The following is a 12,536-nucleotide window of genomic DNA, read 5'->3' on the forward strand; positions in this document are numbered from 1 at the left end:
TGCATCTGCTTCTACATGTGCATGATGTTCATTCACTGAATGAATGAATGAATTGGCCTTACAAATGTGCCGTTCGTCTGGCTTTGTTTTCTTTTTTTTGAGGCCTCATTTTGCACATGCTACAGTAAATATGATGGTGCGATAATGGCACCTCTTTGTTTTTGTTGCTGAAATAAAAAACACAACAATCCCACGTATACACACACACACACACACAGAAGAAGGCAGACCCGTACCTCGGGAAACCTGCAGATGAGGCCGTCCTCTCTACAGGGGCTGTGCAGTGTGTCCAGGCTGTAGTTAAGTATGTAGGCGTGGCAGGAGTTCACACTGTCCAGACTGATGTTGAGCTCTGCTGTGATGCAACTGCGCAGGTCCAGGCTGCTGCAGGTGAACTGAACAGCATCAGTGATGACATGAGAGTACGTTAGACTCCATTACTGTACACAATCTGATGAATACAGAATTACAAATAGCTATAACTACTATTATAAAATAGTTATCATCACGTACAGAGCTGTGTTTTTAATGTAACTTCGGCTCGTGAGAACTTACTATATTGATGAAAGCAGAAAGAAAAACAACGATGAGAGTGAAGACGCCCACGATCGTGCTGTTCAGTCTCGACTGGACTATTCTCTTTGAAAGCATCTGCAGAGGGACTGGAAACAGCTGGGTGAGAAGGAGAAAAAGAAAAATAATTGTTAATTAATATATATTTTCATCCGCAGCCCCCTAAATAAATAACATAAGTTGGAAATGGCATTAATGCTGATATAGAATTTAGCTTCGTACAACGAAACCATGACTCATTAGTGGAAACCTTCAACAGCAGATCTACTTTAATCTTAGGAAATCTTGGTCCTTAAAGACTCATCAAGAGGCAGCGAGAGCAGGAGGTGGATGGATGAGCAAATCCACTCCTTATTTATTTTGTCCCAGACTCTGAACTGAACTGAACATTTGTGCCAAAGACATTGTGGAAGAAATTCCTTTCAGACATCGATGAGATGCTGAAAGAGGTGGGCATACAAAAACACAAAGCTTCTGGCTAAAGCTGTCATCAACACAGATAACACACATACAAACTTGACCACACAGAATGAAAGTTCATATGATATTGTAATAACAACGGTCACCCTGAATCTCACCAAAACAGAGAAAGACATTTATTGCAGAGCGGCATAAACTGGCCCAGAAAAACAAAGCATCATCGTGATTCTACATGTGCATAATCGATAATAATAGAGTGATCTCACTTTATGGGAGTGCCGTTTTCAGTCTGCTAACATAACTGACAAGATTCGGAAACCTGCAAGTCTTGTACATCTGACAAAGCAGAAAACACAATCTGTAACTTGTCAGTCACTAGTCAGTAAGTGAAGGCAAAGGGACACTGAGAAATAATATTTGTGTAGACTGTCAGTAAACACCATCATCAACAAGGAAACACGAGAGGAAGGAGTAAAAGTAACTGAAATTAAGGGAAAAATAAACACAAGAGATTACAAATAGAAGGTAATTACAAATAATACTGAAGTAGCTTACAAAATACTAAAAGAGTAGACTCAATTATTAAGGAAGATAACATGAATCAAAGACAATAAAAACAGACTAAGAAGTAAGCAGGACACTAAAGGACATATGGTAGAATAAGAGACATAAGATGGAATCAAATTGACAAATAAAAAAAAAAATCAAAAGCCAGACTAAAAAGGTAGGTCTTGAGTTTGCTTTCAAACAAATATGATATGTTCTACCCCATTTCATCCATAAAAAGTCTTTGTACACTATGCTGACTTTATTCAGCTTTGCCATTCATCACAGGAGCAAGGAAACTCACCCCAAAACAGCAGTAAACAGCCGAGACGAACATAACAGCCGTCAGGATAATGAGACAGGTGATGAAGAAGCCGATCATCAGGCTGGAGCTGCAGACAACAGAGAGATGATAGGCTGCATGTTTATTTATAGCAGCTGTATTTTATGCTTTATGCTGTGTTTCTCGGAGATGCCATCAGTGTCTGCTCATCTGAGGAGGTGATAATAGTTGTGTGTTAGTGCAAATAATGCGGAAGTGAACATTGTTTTGGTGTCAACGCAGCAGGAAGGGAGAAGAGAGCAGGAGGGACAGTGTACAGACAGTGAAAAAGATTCAGGGAAACAGATGAAGCAAAAAAAAGACAGAGAGGGGGCAGCGCAGGAGAGACTCAGAGGAGGAGCAAGAGGTTAAGACGGGAGATAAATACAAGAGGGGGCGAGATGAGATGAAAAGATGGAGGAGAAAGGTTAATAAAGAGGCAGACTAAAGAGGATCAATACTGAGAGAGATGGTAAGGAAGAAATGTCTGAGTGCAGAAGAGATTAAAAAGGAGGAGGGATCAACCAGAGTCTAAATCTGCCCAAGCTTTTTTAAAATCTGGCTGCTGCTTGTGTGAAATCACACTGATTTTGATTTTTCTGCGTCTGTTCTGCACTTCACCCAAAAAAAACTATGAAAAAAATAATAAATCAATGCTGTTATTAACCAGAATTAGATTTAGTATTATTTATTTATTATTTAATTGTTTTTACATGTGCATTTTCCATTTGACTGAATTCAACATGACAGTTCATTTTCAAATGCATTTGTTTCAGTAGCCTCCATGTGATGTGACACACACAGTTTATGCTTTGGTCTTTTCAGTTATTCATTATAACTTAAACTTCACCAAATCATTGGCACTATTTCCTGTCTGCGGTCGTGCAGCCAATTCATTTCCTGTTTAAGTCTCTTAGAGTCATTTTGGATATAAATAACCCCGACTATGTCATTTAGTTTATTCATTGTTTTTGTAGCATAATGCACATGAAGATAGACAATCCATCATACAAAGATCCAGACTCACCCATTCATCATCTCATATTAGATTGGAGTTGTTATCGAACACTGTTGCTGAATTAAAGTAGTGCATGCTAGTGTTACAAAGAAGGAGACACGGCGTTGTGTTGATGTCAGGGTTCCCACACCTTGGTTGACATCAAATTCAAGGACTTTTCAATGACTTTCCAGGACTAATTCTCTCAAATTCAAAAACCGATACGCGCTGACACAGTGTAAAGGTGGGAGGACAACTTGTAAGAGCCGCTTCACCCATGGCGTCCCCTTTTATTGATTTGCAGCACAGTCTGCATCTGGAGTGTCCTTGGGATCTTGGGCAAAGCCAGTCATTTATAATTTTCTTTGGTGAGCCAGAGATCTTGGAATTTGCATTTCCCAGGCATCAAGTCAATCGCTCTCGCTTGCTTAACGTTACTTGCTCATTGTTCTGCATGGAATCTCACATCAATGGCGTGGAGAGACAGTCTACAGTGTCCACAACACCGCTAGTAATTAAGACTCGTCTACATACATCAAGCAATGAAACAGTAGCGGTGTTCTTGGTGTTTTAACAAACAAGAGCACGTCGGATATTCACATCAGAAATTCATGCACTTTCAGTGACCCATGTCTATTTAGGGTGATTTTTTTGGAATAAAAAAATTCTAATTTGCAAGGATTTTAAGGACAAGTGGGAAACCTGTGTTGTTAAAAATGACAGTATTGGCAGATCATGTGACTGTGAGGAACCAAATTACTGTCATCCCACTTTCAGGTTGAGTTGGTAATGAGGATGTTTTTGCCTGTGAGGATCAATAATAACAACAGTCTCAGAGGAGCCTGCTTTTCAGAGTGTTGACTCACGGTGGAACAATGACGATCTGGATGAAGCAGATGAAGAGAAAGACGAGGGACGCGCAGGTCACATAGGCCCCGAACCTCGAGTCCACCTGTTTGGAGTACTGCAGGGCGGAAAGAAGAGCAGTTTAACATTTGTGACAGACTTTAATTACATTCTGAAAAAACTTTTGAAACTACTTTCAAAAGGGAAAAAAAGCACAAAAAATATACAAATAAAATGCAACTTGATTTCATAGTGAACTTATTTTGGAAATACAAGTTAGAGCTTCACTTTAGGCTTAACAAGGACGAGACTTTGTAATATGCAACCTTTTTTTAGATGTTTAATTTGTCCATTGCATTGCAAGTTACTGTAAAGGTGATTTAAGGCTCATTCTCCTTTAAATCACTAGGTTCACACAATCTGGTGATTGTACTTATTTTTTCTTCATTTTCTGCCAAATGAAAATAATTGTTCAATTGTGTATTTTTCAAAATCAGAACGCTCAAACTCAAATGACCTTGGGTCTGTGCATCTAGTCTGGCCAGTAGGGGGCCAGCCAAGGGAAAGACTTTTTTGGAGAAAAGGAACTATTTTGTAGGAGGGTGGGTGATATGAGCTGAACATGTATTTATTATCTTATAATTATCTCCAAATTCAATCATGATATCGCATAGATACAGGAATTTCAAAATAAAAGTGTCTGTATTGCTATGGAACGATGTATAGCTCACAATAACAACGTATTTATGATGCAAAATTAATCTATTACCAAAATATAACGTCATTATAACTATTAAGTGGTGGGCCGCTCTTTAATATTTGAGTTTAATGAGTTTGAAAAGACTTGGTCTCAGTTATTTTAAAACACATCATTTTTTTAAATATTACCATTTAGACCTGAAAGATGCTGTCTGACAATTTGCTTATGAGGACCTAAAATTTGACTTTGCCTCAATTATCCAAGGGTTTTGACGTCCACATTGTTATTTTAGAGTTTAAAAACAATCCATGATGAGGATGCTAGTTGCAAACATCTTAAAATCCTCCACATCACACATACAAATGTGCACAGCAGAAAGTGGTGTACAAAATCCTCAATGTTTTTTGATACTCTACTCAGACCTGGTTTATGTGATAAAAAAAAGCGGGGAAATTGGTGCTGGAGCAAAGTGAAACTGGTTGGAAATAGAAAGCAGGGGAAGGCTTTTCCATAGCCAATTATTTGTTCCTATATTGCAGTGTGTGTCTCTGTGTGTTTGTGCGTTTGTGCGTTTGCCCTAACCTTTTTCTCCAGGTCGGGCTCTCTGAAGGTGAGCAGGAACTTCTTGACATGTTCAGAGCGCAGGCGGTCAATGCTGCGTGCGTCAATTGCACGGCCGAGGAACTCGTCCACTTCGTCTTCGGGGTTCAGGTTTTCTTGTGTGTTTCTGAAAATGAAATGCCTGAATAAAAACAAGATGAGATGGGTGAAAATTACATCCCCAAGAAAACTGAACAAGGATCTTAAAGAGGGTCTTTACTGCCAGTGTCTTCTAATTCTCTTTGCACAAGGTAGGAAACAACAGCACAGTAAATCGCCCCTAACAACCTCCTTGATCCTGAGGTGCAGTAACAGTCAGGTAATTGAATGCAAAAGGAGCACTTGACCTAAAAGACCATTGCTCCTCTCAGTTCCAGAGGCCTCTGATGAGCCATCCTCCCCTGGATTCAATACTAAACGTGTCACTTACATAGATTGAAACTAGCACTAATCAACTGACAGAGATGCCACGCTGTTATGGTCCCAGTAATTATGTGTTTGTGTGTGTGTGTTAAATAAAAGTCGAATAAATGTGAACGTGAACTTGAACTTCTTTTTGTTATTGACATCATCTTAACCCCTGAGCTACAGGGACGCCCCGCAATTAAGTTTTAATTCTTGGCAATTACAGTTTTAATACGGTGGTAGAGTTTAATTTCTGTTTCAGTTCATCTTTTTTCCCGAGGTTATACATGACATTCTGAATGTGATAATCATCAGGGAGGAAGCTTTAGACGAAACCACGGCTCTAAGAGCTGCATGGCATGGAGTTGTCAACCTGCTTTAAAGAAAAGCGGGATCTGTGCTGTAGCTCGGAGCACAGACTGTAGGACAGAGGCTTCTTCATAAATGACTGCAGATCTTTGATATTACGTCTGTATTTTTCAAATACGCTGGCTGAGACAGCTGTCACTGCACCACACGCTGATCATCTCTATCTGATTAACACTTAAAAAAAAAACATATGGAGTCATCTGGTGCTGATGGGCTTCGTCATCGTGTGAGTATAACGGACATTTTGTTTAATATGAAGGCTGTGAAGGAAGCCTGGCAAATGTGAACTTCATATCTGTGTTCCTATAACAACATAAGATGGTTTTGAGCATTGTCCTGCCACACTAATAACGCAACAAAGCTTAACTGAAGTAGATTTGACATTCAAAGGTGAAGTTCTCCTGTGCCAGAATGTTTTCTCGATAATGATAACTTATCGAGTGCAGGCAGCCCCGCAGGCCACGCCTCTGAGGCGGGTTTAACTGCCACAGCTGCTGCAGGTTGAAAGCTTAACTGAAATGAATAAACATTAATGTACAGAGCAGACCTCACAGCAGCTTAGTGCATGATTCTTTAATGTTACCATCTGTGCTCTGTGTAAGCTAGTTGGTAAACATCTAATGGGACCACATGTCAGCAATAAGCTGGTTGTTGGTGGGGTTTCCACTATGTTTTTTATTTTTTATTTTTTTCAATCCAAAGACTGGAAACAGCAGTATAAATAAATTAACAGCGAGCGTTGAGTGCTTATTCCTGTCTGTCTACCAGTCCTTATCAGTGCCAATTACTGATTCCTGTGAGGACTTTATTATTAAGTGGCCCACTGACTCTGTAACTTAAGATCTCTGCCTTCTTAGAAGAGGAAGTAATAAATATTGCATATTTGGAAGTAAAAAGACAGAGCAAGATGAGAGGAAAGAAAAATGAATATCAATGTCAACACTCACTTGTCCTTGGGGTCTTCAAAACCCTGCAAGACAGAGGAGAGAACAGAAAAGAGCAAAAAGAAAAATAATTAGGAGGAAAAATAACTACTTGCAGGGTTCTAACAGTCAAACAGCAACAACTAGGAATCAGCCTTTCACTGTTTCACAATTATTCCTTTAGTATGAATCCAATCAAACAGGGAAAGAGAATATGAATATTTCCTTCAAATGAGTTAAAGAAATAACAGGTTAACAGGTCCAAGATCTTTAGACCCTGATATACATCTGTTTGGAGGTGTAGTCTATTTGCTTCATCTCACAAAAGGAAATAATGATTGCCTGCAGCAGTGTACTGCACCTTTTTAGAATATAAAGACAGAATCCTAGTTTCATCTTCCTACATGAGAACGACCCATAAACTGAAAGAGACACAATTAAGAGAAATAAAATCTCTTTCGGTGACAATTTGCAGTCGAGTCAGAACTTTGCCGTCGCACTTGGTCGATAAACTGCGCTTGAACTTTGCTGTTTAGTTCAAATGAGTTGAAGTTGGACGGATGCAAAAACTTTTTTATCACATTTTACAAACTATGAAAGATAACGGTAAAAGGAAGAGTGAGACGCAGGTAATTTTTTTAATCCTCAAATAAATATTCTGCTGGTCTGGTGTGAGTAGCTTCACTGCTGTAATAAAAAAAATATTTTTCATGAGATAATCATACAAAACAAGACATATAGGACTGGTCCAAAAGAAAAGATCATATCATAAATATTATAACATAACATAGGTCCACTTCATACCTAGTTTTCATCACTTCTGGATTTTGTCCAAAGAGACTGTAATTAAGTTCCAGAGATCCCAGTGGTTTCCTCCTCTTTATTTTTTTTTTCAAGTTTTTCATTCCACTACTATAATGTCACACTTCAGATATCAAAGATTTGAAGACATGTCGATGCAGGAGCAAGATCATGTTTTCTTTTAAGACATTCATCTACTTCTTTGAGTTGTTTAAGAACCTTGTCTATTTTAGTTACATATAAGTGTTGTCTCAGTACAGGGGCCCCTAACTTCTTGACCACATGTACATTATGTCAAAAAACAAAAGTGAGCCAATGTGTCTCTCTGGCTCCCTCTTGTGGACAAAAATGCTGAAGGCAAACAGCTGAGTGGAGACGACCAAGCTAAAGTGACTTTCCCCAGATTTGTTTGTGTGTATGTGACTCGTATATGACGCAATGACGTCATCCGAGTCAGAAGCTACTGAAATCAAGCAGTGTTAGTTAAATTATAATGATGATTATAATCATAATAACCCAGCAATACATATCTTCAGGTGAAGAATTGTTTTTTTGTCGACAGACTACAGTGGATATAACTACAAACAGTTTACACTCATTCACTGCGCACTTCTGCTGCACTGGGCTCTGTCTGTGAACAGCGGAGAGAAACCTGCGGTAAACACCTGAAAAGGCGTGTGACAGATTATGCACAACACAAGGACAAGAATTAAGCGCAGGCAGACAGACGTGCCTCTGCCCACAGAGCCCACATCTGAGAGAAAGGCAGAGGAGGCCGGCATCGTTCAGCACTTCTAAAATGTAAGTAAGAAATAGTTGTGTTGGGTTAGTACGCTGTTCGATACAAGAAACTCACTGCATTGACTTCAATTTCCATTCATTTGATGTGATTTTTTGTTGATCTCATGAGTGTGTCATGTAGTGCAAACACCACCACAACACAGCAATTTATGTCAGTAATTAACCGGCACATTTCTGCCTGTGTTCCAGGACTTGGCTCTAGGAAGTCTCTCAGCTGGTGGTCGCCTGGCTCTGTGGAGCTTCAGGTCAGTTTCTGAGTGCACAATTCTTCATTTGATCAAAAAGAATGGTCTGTGCTATGCAATATATACATTTTGTGTTCATAATACATTTAAAATATTCCAATTCTGCAGATATGTGCTTCTTGTGAATGTGGCACGTGTTTGTGCCGTGTCACACTGAAGCAGACCACCTCCGTGTCTGGCTGAAGCAATAACGTGCTTTTTGGTGATGATTTTGAGATCCGACCAAGCAACAAGCTTTCACATATGACTTGTGCAATATCACAAACGGATAGATTTTATTAAAAACTCAGCTCATCAAGATCATCGCTGTTGACTGCAGTTGTGATTTCTCTCCACACTGTTGCCTTCCAACTTCCTTTGATCCCAATTTTCAGGCTGCCCAACAGAATCACCTTGTTATTATTTAAATTCTGATGTCATTTTGCTTATTTTCAGCTACAGAAGCTTCTCTTCTTGGTCATATTCTGCAACTCAGTGTCATAAACTCAAGGGCCGAGGTCTCGAAACCATGAATACTTGGTATTCAAATTGGCGCATCGTGCAAAGCCTCATCAGGTGTCTGCCGTGAGAATTGGCGTAAGATGACATTTACACCTGAATCTGCACCAGTATCTACGCAGTTTTGATGAATGAGGGCTATTGTCTCAACATGTGAAAACAGCTGTATGAACAACAACAAAAAGGAAAGTACATGTGTAAAATCCTGAATGCTTCATTAGTCATTCACAGCCCCACTGCTTAGCACCGTCTGTATCTGGATTTACAAAACAAAAGAGAGGATCCATCCATAACGCCAACCTCCCTGTCGTGTATACAAAACGTCTGTCTCTTGCCCTCTGCACGTCTTTAACTCCTCTTCCAAAAAACCTGCTTTATCTGCAGGTTGATGAATGAGCAACGCAGAGATACAAAAGACAGAGTGATACCTATGAAGTCCCAAGTTTTTATTTCTTTAACCTTTATTCTTCTAAGAAGTCACATTGAGATTGAAATCTCCTTTACAAGTCAGGCGTATCAAGTCAAAAAAAAAGCTGCTAATGTTTCTCCAACCTTGACGGGACTCTTCTTTGCGTCGGGGAATTCATTAACACACAAGCACACACGTCCACTTTGAGGGCAAATAAAAAGCCACGGACACAAGCAGTAATTATTCATCCAGGAGAAAAGCAGATAATTCTGTCTCTTTCAAAGGGCTGTTGTAAATCAGGTTTTTTGTTTTCCTTGTGAATTTCCATAGGTGTCACTATTTTCTTTGTCCAGTCATACTGACTGTCGCTAATAATGTTATCCACACCCACTCACTGCATTAAAATACAGCATACAGATGATCATATAAAAGTAACTGACGTGAAAATCCAGACGCATTGCACTGAACAAACGTTCTCATCTTCTTCTCGACACCCGAGTCACTGAGCGAGGTGGGCGGAGTGATGATATGGATTTAAAGAGGAGGCATCTCTGTGTGTGTACGTGCGTTTCAGATGTGGGTGCATCCATTCACATAATGAGTCACTCAGATCAGCAGAGCACGTAAAATAAAAATGATTCTAGGGCTTTTTCCTCTGAATCTAATTCAGGCTGGAAAAGTGTGAAATCTGGAGGGTGGAGGTGGCATCGTGTTTTTGCTCCGGGCACCTGCTTCATCGCAGCCACCTGTTCTGTGTTCTCCACCCAAGAACCTCTCACACCACAAGGTGAGGTGTGAGTGTCGTTTCTGTCAGTAAGGTGCTATGCAGCCCTCCACATGAATGTGTATGTTGTGTAATAATCGGAAGAAATGTGTCGTCTCAATGGCGTGGCTGTTCTCCTTCAAATTGAGAACATGAACATAAAGCATGTTCAATTGTCTACGGATGTCCACACTGGTAGAGAACATCTGTTCTCCTATATGAAATTTTCCTATGATTTTCAGATAGCTGCCTAAATTACAATGTCCCAGTCTCAGTGTAGTCAGGACGACCTCAACCCTTCTTTAGAACTTAATTGAAAACTCCTTATTTCTTCTGTTCCATCTCCCACTTCTCTTGCCACTTTTCCCTTACAGACACTCAAGACATTCATCCTTTCCTAGTCAACGTTTTAGATCCATCATTTCCCCAGCTAATGCTTCCTTAGCCCGTTTGTCAGACATTTCATTTCGTTTTCTCAACCCTGAACAGGCAAGATAAGATTTCAACAACCAGGTCAGGGCAGGCCCTTGATTCCCCATCCTTCAGCGCCATCAGAGCAGCCGCAGAGTCAGAGCATATCATACAGTTAAGCAGGTATGACCTCTTCGACCCATTACATTGTCCACAATATTTCCAACAGCTCTTAAGAAATAAACTGATATGCGAACACTCTGTCAGAGGAGAAGTAAAACAAGGGTCTATAATGAAGATTCAAAATATAGACGGAGAGGAAAGGGGAGAGGAAGCTGCTGACAGACTGTGACAGACCAGAGTGTAAAACTATTTTCCTGGACAGGGAAGCAACACGGGGAACTTCAGACAAAGTTAACCATTTTAATAACACAGACAAGCATAAAAGAATTAAAAGCTTTCTGGGGTTTTCCTCACCATCCTCTTCATCTCCTTGGAGACCTGATTTCCGCCCAGATGGTTGTAGAATGGACGGTCAGTCCAGTGCCCACTGTTGTGTGTGACAGAATTAGTCCTTTGTCGATTCATTTTGGCAATCATCGCCTTTTCCTCTTTCTGCACAAGACAAACACACAGTCACTGCACTTTTCTGATCTGCTCTTTGATAAATTATGGATGAATTGTTGTATTATGTGAACTGTCATGAATTGTCTTAAATAGACTTAAATTAGCAGCTTCTGCTCATTTCTACATGTGAATTGTATACAAATAAACAGCCATCAGAATACATCCATTACATCACAATAAATCTACATAAACATATTAACAAACAGAAAAGGACATTTTCTTCTTTATTAATAATCATTTCAGCTGGCAATATTGCCTCTAATGGAAGAATAGATCATTTTAAGTATTTCCCTCCAATGGCGTTAGCTGTAATCTAAATGTACTTTGTACTTCCACAACATGTGGAAATACTATACTCGTTCAATTCCCGGTGTTCATTTCTCTGTACTTTGACTTAAGTGATATGTTTAGAACACTTAAAGACTGTGGCATTCCAGCTCTTAAATGAGTTAGAGATCTCAGCAGATATGTTTCAGACACCAGATTTTCTTTTTTCCCATCAAACTGGAGGTTTTGTTCTGAGTAATGGCTATAGGGCACTTTCTGTGAAAACAGGTTCCATATGTTTCTGTACTCGGAAAAGGTCGGATTAGCAGAATTTGAAGGAGATGAACTGACTTCTTTTGTTAATTTTAAATGGTTTAATGTGGTCCAACTCGGATAACTTAGAAAATAATGCAGGAGCACCGATAAAGAAAACAATATATGATGCCGACACAAAGTTCAGCCAAGTATCTTTAAAATATAGAAATATTTGATGTCACATCTTCACTGTCTTTTAATAATGCAACATATCCTTGTGAAAAAGTCTCCAACTATGGAATGTCTCCGAAAAATCCATCTCAGCTTCTTCAGTTGTGTTTGATAGAAGAATATCACTATTTCATGAGACGACATAATATCTGTAGAGCTTCTTTTTTTCCTCCCCAAAAAAATAATAATGTAATAATTTCAGTGGACGAGTTTCGTCCTTCTGCCTCAGCAGAAAAAATGAGAGGACATCACATGACTTGCTATGTATAGCCGCAGCTTGTGACAGAGCTGGAGGACAGAGACAGCTGATAAAAAAACAGCACAGTCATAAACAAAGTGGAACTCATGCAGTTGAGCAGAGGTCACATGTGACACCACTTCCAGTTCATTAATAGCAAAATCTGCAAAATCCACTGGCTCCGTTCAGTTGAAGAGGATTTCTTTTACAAGCCTTATTGCACCAACCATCAGAGCTGAGACGGCAGACAACAGTGGAACTAAAGAAAGTCTGCACAGCAAATAATATT

General features: G+C 39.6%; 1 protein-coding gene across 1 annotated transcript in view; it reads right to left on the reverse strand.

Moving 5' to 3' along the window:
• The window catches only part of adcy5 (adenylate cyclase 5), a 71,984-nt gene that overhangs the window by 8,476 nt on the left and 50,972 nt on the right, over positions 1-12,536 (reverse strand). Inside the window, exons 8-14 of the mRNA XM_044019536.1 lie at positions 11,107-11,244; positions 6,726-6,748; positions 4,987-5,146; positions 3,725-3,822; positions 1,844-1,931; positions 556-672; positions 237-395 (exon numbers count right to left, since the gene is read on the reverse strand). Coding sequence (XP_043875471.1) covers positions 237-395; positions 556-672; positions 1,844-1,931; positions 3,725-3,822; positions 4,987-5,146; positions 6,726-6,748; positions 11,107-11,244 — 783 coding nt within the window. The remainder of the gene's footprint in view (positions 1-236; positions 396-555; positions 673-1,843; positions 1,932-3,724; positions 3,823-4,986; positions 5,147-6,725; positions 6,749-11,106; positions 11,245-12,536) is intronic.

Source organism: Solea senegalensis, linkage group LG2 (genome assembly GCF_019176455.1).
Source record: "Solea senegalensis isolate Sse05_10M linkage group LG2, IFAPA_SoseM_1, whole genome shotgun sequence".
NCBI lineage: Eukaryota > Metazoa > Chordata > Actinopteri > Pleuronectiformes > Soleidae > Solea > Solea senegalensis.